General features: G+C 47.5%; 1 protein-coding gene across 1 annotated transcript; it reads right to left on the bottom strand.

The window, feature by feature from the left end:
* Window positions 1-227: 227 nt before the first annotated feature.
* tbc1d15 (TBC1 domain family, member 15) lies at window positions 228-10594 on the bottom strand. Its single transcript, XM_030730913.1, has 17 exons — window positions 10442-10594; window positions 9751-9849; window positions 9343-9417; window positions 8616-8763; window positions 8132-8339; window positions 6418-6520; window positions 4791-4985; window positions 4532-4660; window positions 3499-3602; window positions 3185-3279; window positions 2941-3057; window positions 2729-2829; window positions 1850-1949; window positions 1672-1769; window positions 1457-1573; window positions 1088-1174; window positions 228-721 (listed from the first exon to the last, which is right to left on the bottom strand). The coding sequence occupies exons 1-17, from the start codon at window positions 10463-10465 to the stop codon at window positions 542-544; spliced, it is 1980 nt and encodes a 659-aa protein (XP_030586773.1). The 5' UTR covers window positions 10466-10594; the 3' UTR covers window positions 228-541.
* Window positions 10595-12520: the final 1926 nt, after the last annotated feature.

The following is a 12520-nucleotide window of genomic DNA, read 5'->3' as shown; positions in this document are numbered from 1 at the left end:
AATCTCAGTGAGCTGACAGGAAGAAGAAAACAGACACTTCCTGTCAGCGAATAATGCGAGCTCCGTAATTCAGCAAATCTGTAGAAACATTTTCAGCACACCTGGCAGAGAAGGAGCTCCTCCCTCTGTCACTGCACAGCCAATCAAGGCTCATGTGGGCGGAGCTTTCAGCATCCAAAGCCTCATTCAGACACAGCATCAAACCACAGCTCAGCTTTTTTTTTCTCTTTTTTTTTTTTAAATTAAATGCACAAAGCCAAACAGCTGCTCCTCATCTTCAATGTTTAGAAACAGGTTTAGGTTCTGTGATGTCACTCAGGAGGAGGAGCCAACATGAGACTGAGCAGTCACATGTTCACATCCTCCTGCTCCTCATTGGTCTGAATGAGGCTTCAGAGACAAGCAGACGAGGAATGACTGGATCAGACACCATATGGTACAAGAAGTTACAAAAATAAGATTTTCAATAATCTTTTTACACGCCTGTGTGGGCGGGGTGTATGTGTGGCTCCACCCACACTTAGTCCATCTCCACTCTTCACTACGATATGAAGGCCACTCCGCAGCTCTGCTCGCTGCTGCTTTCTCTCAAGTGTCCATTGGAGACCGCGTCCCCCCGCCGAGCCGCTCCTGGAGCCGCGGCCGATCCACAATCCGTCGAATCTGAGCGGCGAGACTCATCGTCGAAGCCCAAGATGACGGCGACAGAGCGAGGAAGGTCCTGAGGAGGAGCAGAGAGATCGGGGTGAGGGTCTGAGGAACCAAATGCCGAGTGAAAAACATTCATCTCCTGCTTTGATGAAGCAGGAGTGGATCTCCATCAGGCAGGATATGCTGCTGATATCCAGCAGAAGTCATGAAGTCAGTGACACTCTGCACACATTTGATTTATCAGCCAATTAAAGCCTTTGGCTTTTTAGGCCCCGCCCTGAAAAGCTAACTCTCCACAGCAATTCAGCAGTGAGGGGGAGGAGGCCCTGAGAGCTGAAGGAGCACCTTCATCAGGTAAGCTAAAAGCTCCTCAGCCTCCTTTAATCAGCACCCCCTCACCCCCCCCCTCTGACCTTCTACACCCTGCTGAACTCACCTTGCAGCTCCTGATCTGCAGACAGATGCCCTCAGCTTTCTGCAGGATCTCCTCGATGTCCAGTTTCATCGAGAGCTCGTTGATGTGCTGACACACACAAACACACATACACACACACACAGTCAGTCTGATTGCTGTTTCTTCTTCTCTCTATAATAACATCACTAATAAACTGACAGGAAGTGCTAATTAAAGGTTAATTAAGCAGCTATTAGGCAGTAAAGCTCCAGCCTTTTCCTGTGTGGGAATATTTGGTTTGTGAAGCAGCTTCAGATGAAGTTTAAATGTGATGTTTAGAAAAGATTCACAGATCAACTGAGTTCTCCTGAATATCCAGAAGTCCCAGCATTCAGCGTGAGGTGACCTCACCTTGAGGATCTCGTTGAAGCCGTAGTTTTCCTCCATGATCTTCTGCTTCTCTGAGTCCAGGATGGCGCAGCAGACCAGCAGGTGGAAGTTCTCACAGGGTAGCCCGGTCCACATCACCTGAAGGGGCAAACTACATGTCAGACCACAGGAAGAACCAGACCCATTAGACCCATGGAGGACATGCAGACAGCCTCATCTCCTGGGGAGGCACTGACCTCCCAGAGCCGCAGCACGTCCACGAAGCTGAGCTCTCTCTTAAACCTGATGAGCAGCCAGCGGAAGCAGAAGTACAGATATCCTGAATCCTGAGACTCTGAGACACAAACACACAGGAGTCATTCAGAGGCTGCCGGCAAACACGGCAAACACACGGAGCGCCGCGAGCTCTCATACCGAGGTAGTTCCAGAAGGCCAGGTCGAGCAGTCTGAGCAGCGTGCTGAGCTGGATCAGCTGAGTCTTCATGCCCTGCATCTGCTCCTCAAAGTTGGTGTGCTACAGGACAGAAAGACAGAGGGTGCATCACTCCACAGCTGCACGTCAAAACCATTCATGACACTTTAAATGAAGTTCAGCAGCAAAGCTCTGGATAAAAATGTGTTTTCATCTCAGAGAGCACAGAAAAACTGAAGTCTTCTCACTGAGTTCCATCAAACGTATTTTTATTAATATGAAATGAAAACCCGACATCTGAAACACACGGCCGGCTTCACCGCCTTCAACCGCCAACACGTCCGCTGCTGCTTTTACGCCACATTTTAATCCATTTCCTGTTTTCTGTGGTGACGACCCTCAGACGTGTCTCCTAATGAACAGCTCACCTAATAAAGGAAGTGAGCTCACCTGCTCAGGAGCCTATATAAGCTGGTTTCCCTCCAGTCCCTCTGCTCGGTTTTTGCTGTGATTGCTGCAGTGATTTGAGCCTCGACTGCTCGTCTTTCCGACTCGTGGTTAATAAATTTGGACCCTGAGTCGCCGTTTTTCTGCAGCACGTTGAAATGAACTTTCTGCCAACCCATGTAAACGTTAAAAAACACTCAGTGCCATCTTCATGGTTAATGACCTGGATTCATCTCTTTAACCACCTGTTCCTAATAAAGCGGCCATCGCCTGACCACAAACAAACCAGCTGCTGATGGAGTGCAGAACAATCTGGGTTTCAGGTAGCATGAAGGACTGCAGGCTGGAGGTCCAGGACCTGCTCACTGTTCCTGCCCCATGACCTTCTAACCACAGGCACAGCAACCCTCTCACAGCTCCTCAAGTAAACTCACCATCTGGTCCATGAAGGCCACAAAGCACCAGAAGGCATCCACCTCGTTCTCCATGACATAGAGGATGGGTGAGAGCAGGTCACTCATCCCCTGAACGTAACCTGCAGGAAGCACACACACAGCTCAGGTCAGGAAACAGGAAGCGTCCAGACTGAGAAGCAGGAAGTCCTCCTTTAATGTGTGAAGATGAAGTATTCCTGCGTGTTCCTCACCCAGGTCGAAGTCGTACATGCAGTAGGTCATGAGGATGTCGTGCAGCAGGACCAGGCCCGGGTTGTCGATGCCTTCGTAGAAGCGGTTCGTTCTGTCTGTTCGGTTCACGTCTTTCTCTGAGAGCAAAGAAACAAATGGGCATCATCACATGACCTTTAACCACTGAGAGCTTTATGAGCTAATAGAAGAAAAAAAAAAAAAAAAAAAAAAAAAAAGTCGTGTTGCGTTCAGGTTCCTGCTCACCGATCAGACTCCTGTAGTCTCTCAGTCTGGAGTTCCGCCTCTCCTGCTCCTCACTCACTGATTTCCACTGCAGCTTCATCCTGAAGTATTCGTCACTGCCAGACACACACACACACACACACACACACACACAGTGTTGTTTCAGTAAGTAGAACACTCCAACAGCTGATTTCCTTCTTCTGAAATTTGTCTACAACTTTAATTCTTTAATAAGCAAAATAAAACTGCACATCAAAGAAGCTGTGAGCTGAGATATGATGAATCAGCGTGACGGGGCCCTGAGGTGTGCGTGACGCCTGATGTGTCCTTCATACATTTTTTCTCTCTGCAGAGTCTTCCTCTCCTCGTGCGTGCTCTCCCAGGGAAAATAACCCAGCAGGAACTTCCAGGCCTCCTTCCTCACAGCGTGATACAGACCCTGCAGAAGACACACAAACACGTCAGGGCGTGACCTCTGCTGCTGAGGATTGTGGGAAATGAAGGCATAACACTTCATCCTTGCTGATGTTGAAGAGTCAGCTGATTGGCTTAACAGGTATGAACATCGACTGTGCCAGTGCTCAGCGAACAGTCAGTTTACCGTAGCGCTGTCCTCCTATCATAAAGCTGCGAGTCAGACCGACACACTGAACCAGGAAGTAACACCATCAATAGCAGAGGCTTTGTGATATGCTGCTCATATCAGGTTCTATAATTTAGGGATTATTTTTCCTTTGGTACTTGTGTTAAACAGAAATCCTGATTTTTCCATATGAGAAATCTCAGTAAACTGAGCTCTACAGTTTCTAAACAGGAGCAGGAGATGCTTCTGTTTTCTTCACCCAGTAAATACATCCTGGATGATGCTGCTTTTCAGCTGCTGACTAGATCCAATAGATGGTCCCCATCACCCCATGGGTCCCTGAGCATCCAGGATCCAGTTTAAAAAACCCTCACCTGCACTCAGGCTGCTTCCTGTGTGGCCAAGCTTATTCGAAGTCAAATAATCAAAAATTCCCGTTTGCTCTGAGCACCTGTCTGAGGACACGCGGTGGTGGAGTCCATGAATCGCTCTGCTGCTCACCTGAAGTCTGCTGAACATCTAAAACTGTAGTTACAACATCTGTGCACTCCTGGTTTAAAGCTATTCGGCTCATTTCCAGCAACACATTCTTGTTCTAACAGAGCAGCTTTGCATGATTCACTGCTGAAAATAATCCTTTATGTGATGCTAGGCCTGGTGCACCCCAGTCTGAAACAAGCTGCTTTAACATGTTTAAAATGGATGAAGATGCTGCAGATGAGCTCTGCTTCATCCTCTGCACATCTCTAACACACACACACACACACACACACACGTGTACGTGCCCCTTTGAAGATGGCGTGTTTCAGGTCTTGGACGTCCTTCATCCTCCCGTCTGGATCCTGGTGTCTGGCCCAGTCGTCTGCAGACAGCGGTGCCTTCCTGCTTACCTCAGGCCTTACTCCCAGATCAATCTGACGGGGTCAAAGGTGAAGGAGAAAGTGTATCACAAATCTGACACCAGCACCTGGATGTGTGCCTAAAAACAGTCCATCACGTTCACTTCAGACCCCCGACTGTCAGGACTAACGAGCTCCGCCTCACCCTGGTGATGACCTCGAAGCCCGGCTCCTCCTGCTGGTTGATCTCCAGCCCCGGGATGATCTCGCCCAGCAGGTCTGCCACCTCCTCTGGGGGGCGCTGCTGCTGCTCTTCTGTCCCCCGCAGGGCGTCGAATAGGTAGTTTGTGACTTTGGAGAAGCCGCCCAGCGTGGTGACATACGGGTCCCGTTTGAACTTCTGCAGGAGAAACGCAGAGCTGAACAGCTGATCACAGATCAATAAATCACTGAACACAGTGACACATCTGTGCGTGACACATGAAAGACGACATGATAGATCCCAGGAAGTGAAGTTTGTGTGGTGCAGCTTGATCAATACGTGTCTGTGTGAATTGGAACACCTTCGGTCACAGCGTTGGAGTTATGACGTTAACAGACGCTGAAAATGTGACGAGAAAAACAAACCTGATAAATAATGTTTTCATGTCAGTAAACACTCCAACAGTAAATATTTAGAAAATGGGATTTTAAAAAAATTATTTAAAAAAAAGAGAAAGTCATGTGATCCATCCAAATTAAAACATGAATATATCTGAGAAAAGTGCTGCTGGGGTTAGGCCATCTTCAGCTCAGGTAAGAGCTGCAGCTCAGAACGAGAACACGCCCACTGAGTCTCGGATTTCTAAAGTTTACAAAAAGGAGCCTTTAAAGCCTGAAGTCCTTTTTAACGCACAGCAGCTTCTAGAGCAGGGCTCCAGGTCTCCAGGCCTCGAGCTCCAGTGTCCTGCAGGTTTTAGATGTGTCCCTGATCCAACACACCTGAATCAAATGGCTGAATTACCTCCTCAGTATGCAGTCAAGTTCTCCAGAGTCCTGCTAATGACTTCTGTATTTGACTCAGGTGTGTTGAAGCAGACACATCTAAAACCTGCAGGACACCGGAGCTCGAGGCCTGGAGTTGAAGAGCCCTGTTCTAGAGGACCATCGGTGTGTGACGATCACCTCAGAGGGCCGTGACTACAAAGTGAGATTAATATGTTAGCGAGCTGTGTCATGACAGTGGCTCATTTTACCTGCTAAATCACCATGGTAACTGATGCTGAACACCTCACCTGGTCAGGAGCAGGTGATGTCAGCATAAATCAGCTGGAAGCGTTTACATCCAGCGTGTTCTCAGAGTGATGCAGACTCTGCTGGGAGCTCGTTTCTATGAGCAGCTCGTTACTGAACGAAGCTGTGAGGTCACAGCAGCTCAGACTGAACCTGCACGGATTCATGTGCTGACGCAGGAGAAACCTAAACGTTGTTCTGCTCGATTCTGACCTGCTGCTGAGTGTCTGCTGGAAACAGACACACACCAAGATCACCTGCTCATACCTGCTCAGTCACATTAATCTCACTCTGATCTGCGACAGACTGAAGCGATTTCCACGGCTCCTTCATCAGGCTGTGGGACCAGAAGCTTTAATGAGTTTAAAGTCTCAGAGTCACCTTAGAAATAAGAGAGCGACTCAGATACACAATCATTCACTGCAGTTCAGATCTTTGTTTTACAGCTGTGTGTGTGTGTGTAATTCATGCTCATCTCTAAATGCAGTTCGAGCATCCAGACAGCAGCAGGACACTGAGTGAGACAGAGATGCAGTAAAGATCAGGCATCAGCGTCTTACGTGAATCAGGCCGAAGTTGTTGTCGTCCAGAAGGTTCTCGAAGGACTGGGACAGAGCTTTGTTTGGAGTGCTGACCAGAAGACACGTGTTATCGCCTGGAGCCCTGCAAACAGGAAACATGTGACCTGACTAACAGCTGAGAGGGTGAATGTGAGCTTTCTGATAACAAATGTGTGCTTATTAGTTGGCGGTGATTCAGAGACCAGAGAAAGCGAGGCCTCTTTGGTGTGTGCAGATTCTATCAGCCAATCAGCAGCCGGCACACGGGCAGGACGTCAGAGGACTTCATTACGAAGCCTGATAAGAACTTTAATAACGGCTATCTGCCCTCCGCCTCACCCGATATTTGGATCAGAGAGACGGAAAACGCCGCCGCATGCATGTGGGAATCATCGATTAGCATATAAATGACCCGAGTGAGCGGCGCCCATCCTGCCCCCCCAAGAGGAAAAATAGAAGAGGGAAGGATTTATACGTCTGCCTCACTGAGTAAGACAATTCATTCAAATGCTTCTGTGAAACAAACCAACAATTTTATTGATAATGAACACAATCTGGATCAGAGCTGATGGAGCTTCAGCCCCCCCCCCCCCAATTCAGATGGTTCAAACTGAGACACCACCACCACCACCACCACCTCTCCTGCTGCAGCTCACACTGACAAACAGGATTTTAAAACTAGATCTTTAAAGCCCCCCACATGAGTCATTACACACAGACAGACACACAAACACAGACAGAGACACAGACAGACACAGACAGAGACACAGACAGACAGAGACAGAGACACAGACAGAGACACAGACAGAGACACAGACAGAGACACAGAGAGACACAGACAGAGACAGACACACAGACAGACACACAGACAGACACACAGACAGACACACAGACAGACACACAGACAGACACACAGACACACAGACAGACACACAGACAGACACACAGACAGACACACAGACAGACCTTCCTGATTTTTAAATTTGAGATTAATGTTTGTCGTGTGGGGGATATTTAAGAAACTTCTCACAGATCCTTGCACACCTGCACAGTAACAGAGGAGTCTGGCAGTGAAGGATCTCCACCTCACCGTGCTGCAGGAATTGTACCCGTGACCCTCAGACCTCTTTGCCTGGTGGGGTCTCATCAGGCAAAGAGGTCCCATAGGAGCAGCCAAACTAAGAACGATTCAAAAACCGAAAAGCAGATCGGACGGGTACGAGCTGTACTACCCAAAAATAAAAGGAGTCAGCTCATGCGGTTCAGCATCCAATGAGGATGCACCCAGAACGCCCGGGACACCAAGCTAGGAGGAGAACCCGGGCCCAGAATCACCTGGAGATTCCCCAGGAGAAACCTTTGCTGCCACCATGACCTTCATGACTTCAGATAACAGGAAGAAAACAGGACGTCGTGACGTTCCTACAAACTGAAGTCTGCTCTGCGGTGGTTTGAGCAGCTCGACTCTTAGATCTGAAGAGCTCCTGCCGGCTCTCCACCTTTAACGTTGACTCTTCACCCGGGTTTGTTCCCCACGCTCACACGGAAAATTCCGTGTGACGCTCCGTCTGATTGGAGCTGCACATTTACCCCCAACATGAAGTGTGTATTCTTTGGCGTGTCTTTTCCTTCAGTCTAACCGACGCCAACACGATGAAGACCACAGCTCACCTTCACCTGACCTCACAGTTAAACCGACTGCGCTGGGACTCACTCGGTGAGCAGAGCGAATCTCCTCAGGCTGTCCAGGAACGCTCTGCTGCCGCCCTGGTGGAAGTGCAGATGTGGCAAAGGGGTGGAGGCGTCCTTCAGCTGGAGGATGAGGAAGGTCCACCCCTCCTCCCTCACTGTGATGGAGCGGAGGTCGCTGACGCTGAAGCTGAACGCCCAGCGGCTCTTCTCGTGGCTGGTGTTCAGAGAGCCTGGGAGACAGGATGCAGACAAAAAAAAAAAAAAACAAAACACATGGATTTCAAAATAAAAGCAGACACAAACACCACAACGAGACCAGCACAGAGAGACTCCACAGAGAAGATTGGCTCATCTGAGGACTGACAGATTCTTCAGGACCTGCAGATCCGGTCTGACAGCTCGAGGCGCCGCTGCAGTTTAAAGTATTAAAAACCTTAAATCGCTGTCATCTCTGAGCCACATAAGTCCAACAGGCCAAGCAGGTTAGCAGGTAAAAACACACTCACCTTCAGCATTGGAGCTCCGCCTCTTCCTGAATGACACGGCGTTCACCATGTCCCACTCAGTCTCGTAGCTCAGCTGGGTCTCCAGCAGCTGCTGAGACTGAGGGCGGTCCCCCGGACACTGGGCCCACCCCACCACCGAGCTGGAGTCCTACACACAGACACAGAGACACACACACACAGAGACACACAGAGACACACACACACACACACAGAGACACACACACACACACGCAGTTAAGTAAATTTTTGAACATGATTTCTTGTCTGGATCTTTCATTTTGTTCATGTGGAATTTTTGCATAAAGTTACTTTTCCTAAAATGTGATTAATCTTTTTTATTTTATTATAATTCATTTTTCCATCACAGACTGTTTTTAATAATCAGTTTTTTTTTTTATATTTTTGGAAAATTGTACCAATATTTAATCTGATGTTTCTGATGCTTCATTTGTTTTCTTGGAAATTTTATGTTTTTTAAAAAAAAAAAAAATCAACACTTTACATCAATATTATATTACCATTTAATATTTGTTTTTCTTTTCCTGATCATTCCCAAATCTTTTTGGACATGTTATCATTATTTTACTGAATACTTGTTGAGGGCTTTTTTTGTGTAATAAATTTTATTTTGCTGCTGCAGGGGTTCAGCTGGAATCAAATAAGGAAACTGAATTTATTTATAATTGATCAGAGTCAATTTAAACTTTATTGAGCAGGCAGGACAAACCTTTCCAGCACACAGCATGTTTGAGGGGTCTACGGTGTCCTCCAGAGGTCTGTACTCCACCACGATCTCAGCGTCCTGAGGAGCACACACATCGAGGTCATCAGTCACAATCAATCAATCCATCTGTCCAATAACGGTGAACATTCACATCAGTGTTCAGGAAGAAGTGAAATTCTGCTATGATCACCATGTTGATCTATAGATCAATAACAGTAGAAGACAAGCGCTGCCTCACTGTCCTGTGATCACCCTCAATGTCCCGTACCCATTGGCTGACCAATCAATCTGATTATTCCGCTCATAAACCTCAAATGCGCTGCTGGTCCTTCCATCCAAGAAGCTCTCAAAGACATTCATCGAACAGACTGATTAATCGATCCCTGTGCGTGTTGGGACTTGGTGCTTTACCTTGTCAAGGATCCGGAGGGATCCTGAAACCAGGAAGTCTGGTTCGATATCTTCATCGCTGCCGGGATGGAGGAAGACTCCCTCATGTTCAAAGATGACCTGTGGAGCAGAGTCAGAGTGAGGTCAGCTGAATCTCTGAGGGATCGATACAGCAGGCAGGAAGCCTGATCACAGATTACATCGATCTGTGTTCGATGATATCTGAGGTCTCGTGAGATTGGGGGAAAACAGCCTGCTGGTACACCTGTTCACACCTATTCCGCCAACAGTCAATACTCCTGACAAGACACTGACCTCAAACACGGAGACCTGAGGCGGTCACCTGAAGTTCACCTGTGTGCCCGGTAGCATGCTGCATGCTTGCTTAGACCTGTCTGACCCCCGTTAACCCCCCGGTCCTCATTCCTCCAACCCCCGCTACTGTCTGCTGGGAGCACCCGACCCCAGAGCGTCCGCACCAAGGCGCACATTTCAGGCCGGGAGAGGCGCACAGAGGCCGGCTGAGAGCCGCCTCCTCAGGCTGCTGCCTACGCCGCCAGCTGCGGCTGAAGTCGGTGTAGCTCAGTGGCTAAAGCAGCTCACCGAGTGGCGGCGGCGCGGAGCGGGGGGGCTCTCAGCCTGGCTCGGGCCCCCCAGCCCCGCACCGGAGCGGGCCTCCCGCCGGATCACGGAGACGCGGGCGTGTTTTTACCTTGGGCGAAGGCTCCGTCGCCATGTCTTTGCTCTCCCTCCCGGTGACGACTGCACCTCACGTGACGGCCAACCTCCAAAACACTGCCGACAGCTCAGCTTCCGGTTTAAAAAGGTCGGCTTCCGGTTAAAACCCCGCCCATTTTGGTGGGTCAGCTGACATAAACAAACAATTTTCAATAAAAAATAAATTAAAAATCTAATAAAAATCAACGAATCAATATATGTGAGCTTATCGTGAAACTGCGATAAAAGTAAAACAACAAATGGGTAAATGTCAGTTTACAGCGTTTTCTTGTATTTATATCGTAGAGTAAAAACGTATGCGCGTTGCTATGGTAACAATTGATAACCAATGACACTGTTCACAGCAGAACTGAAACCTGAGCCTTCATGTCCGGATGTTCCGCAGGAGAAGAGCCCGCGAGACCTTCACAAGGTGTTCAGAGATCCTTCATCTCACCTGGGGTCCAGGAAGCAGGTGTAGCTCCAGCTCTGAGTTTAACCCTGAGCTGAGTCAGTTACCATGGTACCCTGACCTGGTAGGTTATACCCATCAAACTCTGAGCGTCTCTGTGACTCCTCCCCTCCTGCTGCACCTGAACCACCTGGACCCAGTATGCAAGTGTAGCAAACGTCTCTCTGCCTCCTATTGGCTTTAGACACAGAACACACTGATCAGTGATCAATGATGGATCATCGGTCGTGTTATAAAAGGTCACTGATGGAAAAATGTCTGATCCTGGAGATGATGTGAATGTTTGAGTGAAGATGAGGCTGAAATGATTTTAAGACTTGAAAATTGAACTAAATGTATTTAAATGCATCAACATTTTGAAAGTTCTGGTGTCTCAAATTCAGAGTATGAATCTCTACATATTTTCCACTGAAAATCATGTAAATCAGTCTCAGTGGGCTGACCCAAAACTGGAACGGTGATTGACCTCTGACCTTTAACAGTAACCCAGTGAAACATCTCTGCTGGGGCTGTCAGAGAGTTGTCATCCATCAGTGAAGCTGATCTCAGATCAGATTAGAAACTCTTAAACTGGAACATTAAAGCAGTTTTTCTCTGATCTCATGAAGCATTTTTATCCAGTCATGGCAGAAATAATCAAATTTTCCATTCCAATAAATAAATAAAGGGAGCCAGATTAAATTTTACTGAATAATAACTGAAACAATGAAATGATCATAAACTGCAGGTGAACCAGTTTTCATTTAATCATAAACTGACCTGAGGTCAGCACTGCTGCTGTAATATTAGAGCTCTGTCAGTAAACTGGCTCTGATGTTTCTGCAGCTGAATCAGGTGATGATGATGATGACAGAGAGACCAAGCTCATTAAAAATCACTCTTTTCTTCCCTCCTGTTTCTAAGATGAATATCTCAGTCACCATGCTGTGAAGCTCATCTGCTCTGGAACAGGTGAGGTTCCAGATTAGAGATCACCAGGTATGAAATCACCACCTGCTGACCAATCAGGTCATCAGAAAATAGCATCACCGTTCCTGGAAGATCCCTCAGACCTCTGCCGGGAAAGCTGAAGTCTAAAGTCTCTGTTTCCCGATGAGTGTCAGGAAGAATCAGATTCTTTATTCTCTGATTTTTTTTCCCCATTGGCAGCAATTTTTTATTGTTCTGTAAGTGTTCATACCTGATCCTAAAACAGGAAAGCTGCACTGTACTCAGTGACCTTTGATCAAACCTATCTGTACACTGAGCCTATGTTTGAATTCTGCTTTATATGTAACATTTAAGAAGAAGAATAACTTTATTGATCCCAGAGGGAAATTCAGCCTGATATTTCATCTGCTATTTGTATGAGAACTGAAAAACCTGAAGGCTGTGGGTACGAATGATTTCCTGTCTCTGTTTGACAGCAGAGTCTTCTGATGTTTTTGTTTCATAAAGATGTTATAAAGTAATCAGAGTTGTGCAGGATGGCTTTTCCCTGACAGTGACATGTGCAGGATTGCACCATCTCTGGTTCACAAACAAAGCCAGAGCAAAAACTTTCTTCTTGTCACCAGCTTTAGCATCTCTGTCTGAGAGGGTGAAACCTGGTAGATCCACATT

This window comes from Archocentrus centrarchus, chromosome 6, assembly GCF_007364275.1.
Source record: "Archocentrus centrarchus isolate MPI-CPG fArcCen1 chromosome 6, fArcCen1, whole genome shotgun sequence".
In the NCBI taxonomy this organism is placed as follows: Eukaryota; Metazoa; Chordata; class Actinopteri; order Cichliformes; family Cichlidae; genus Archocentrus; species Archocentrus centrarchus.
The sequence above is the reverse complement of the archived record's forward strand: the minus strand, read 5'-3'. Positions and strand labels throughout refer to the sequence as shown.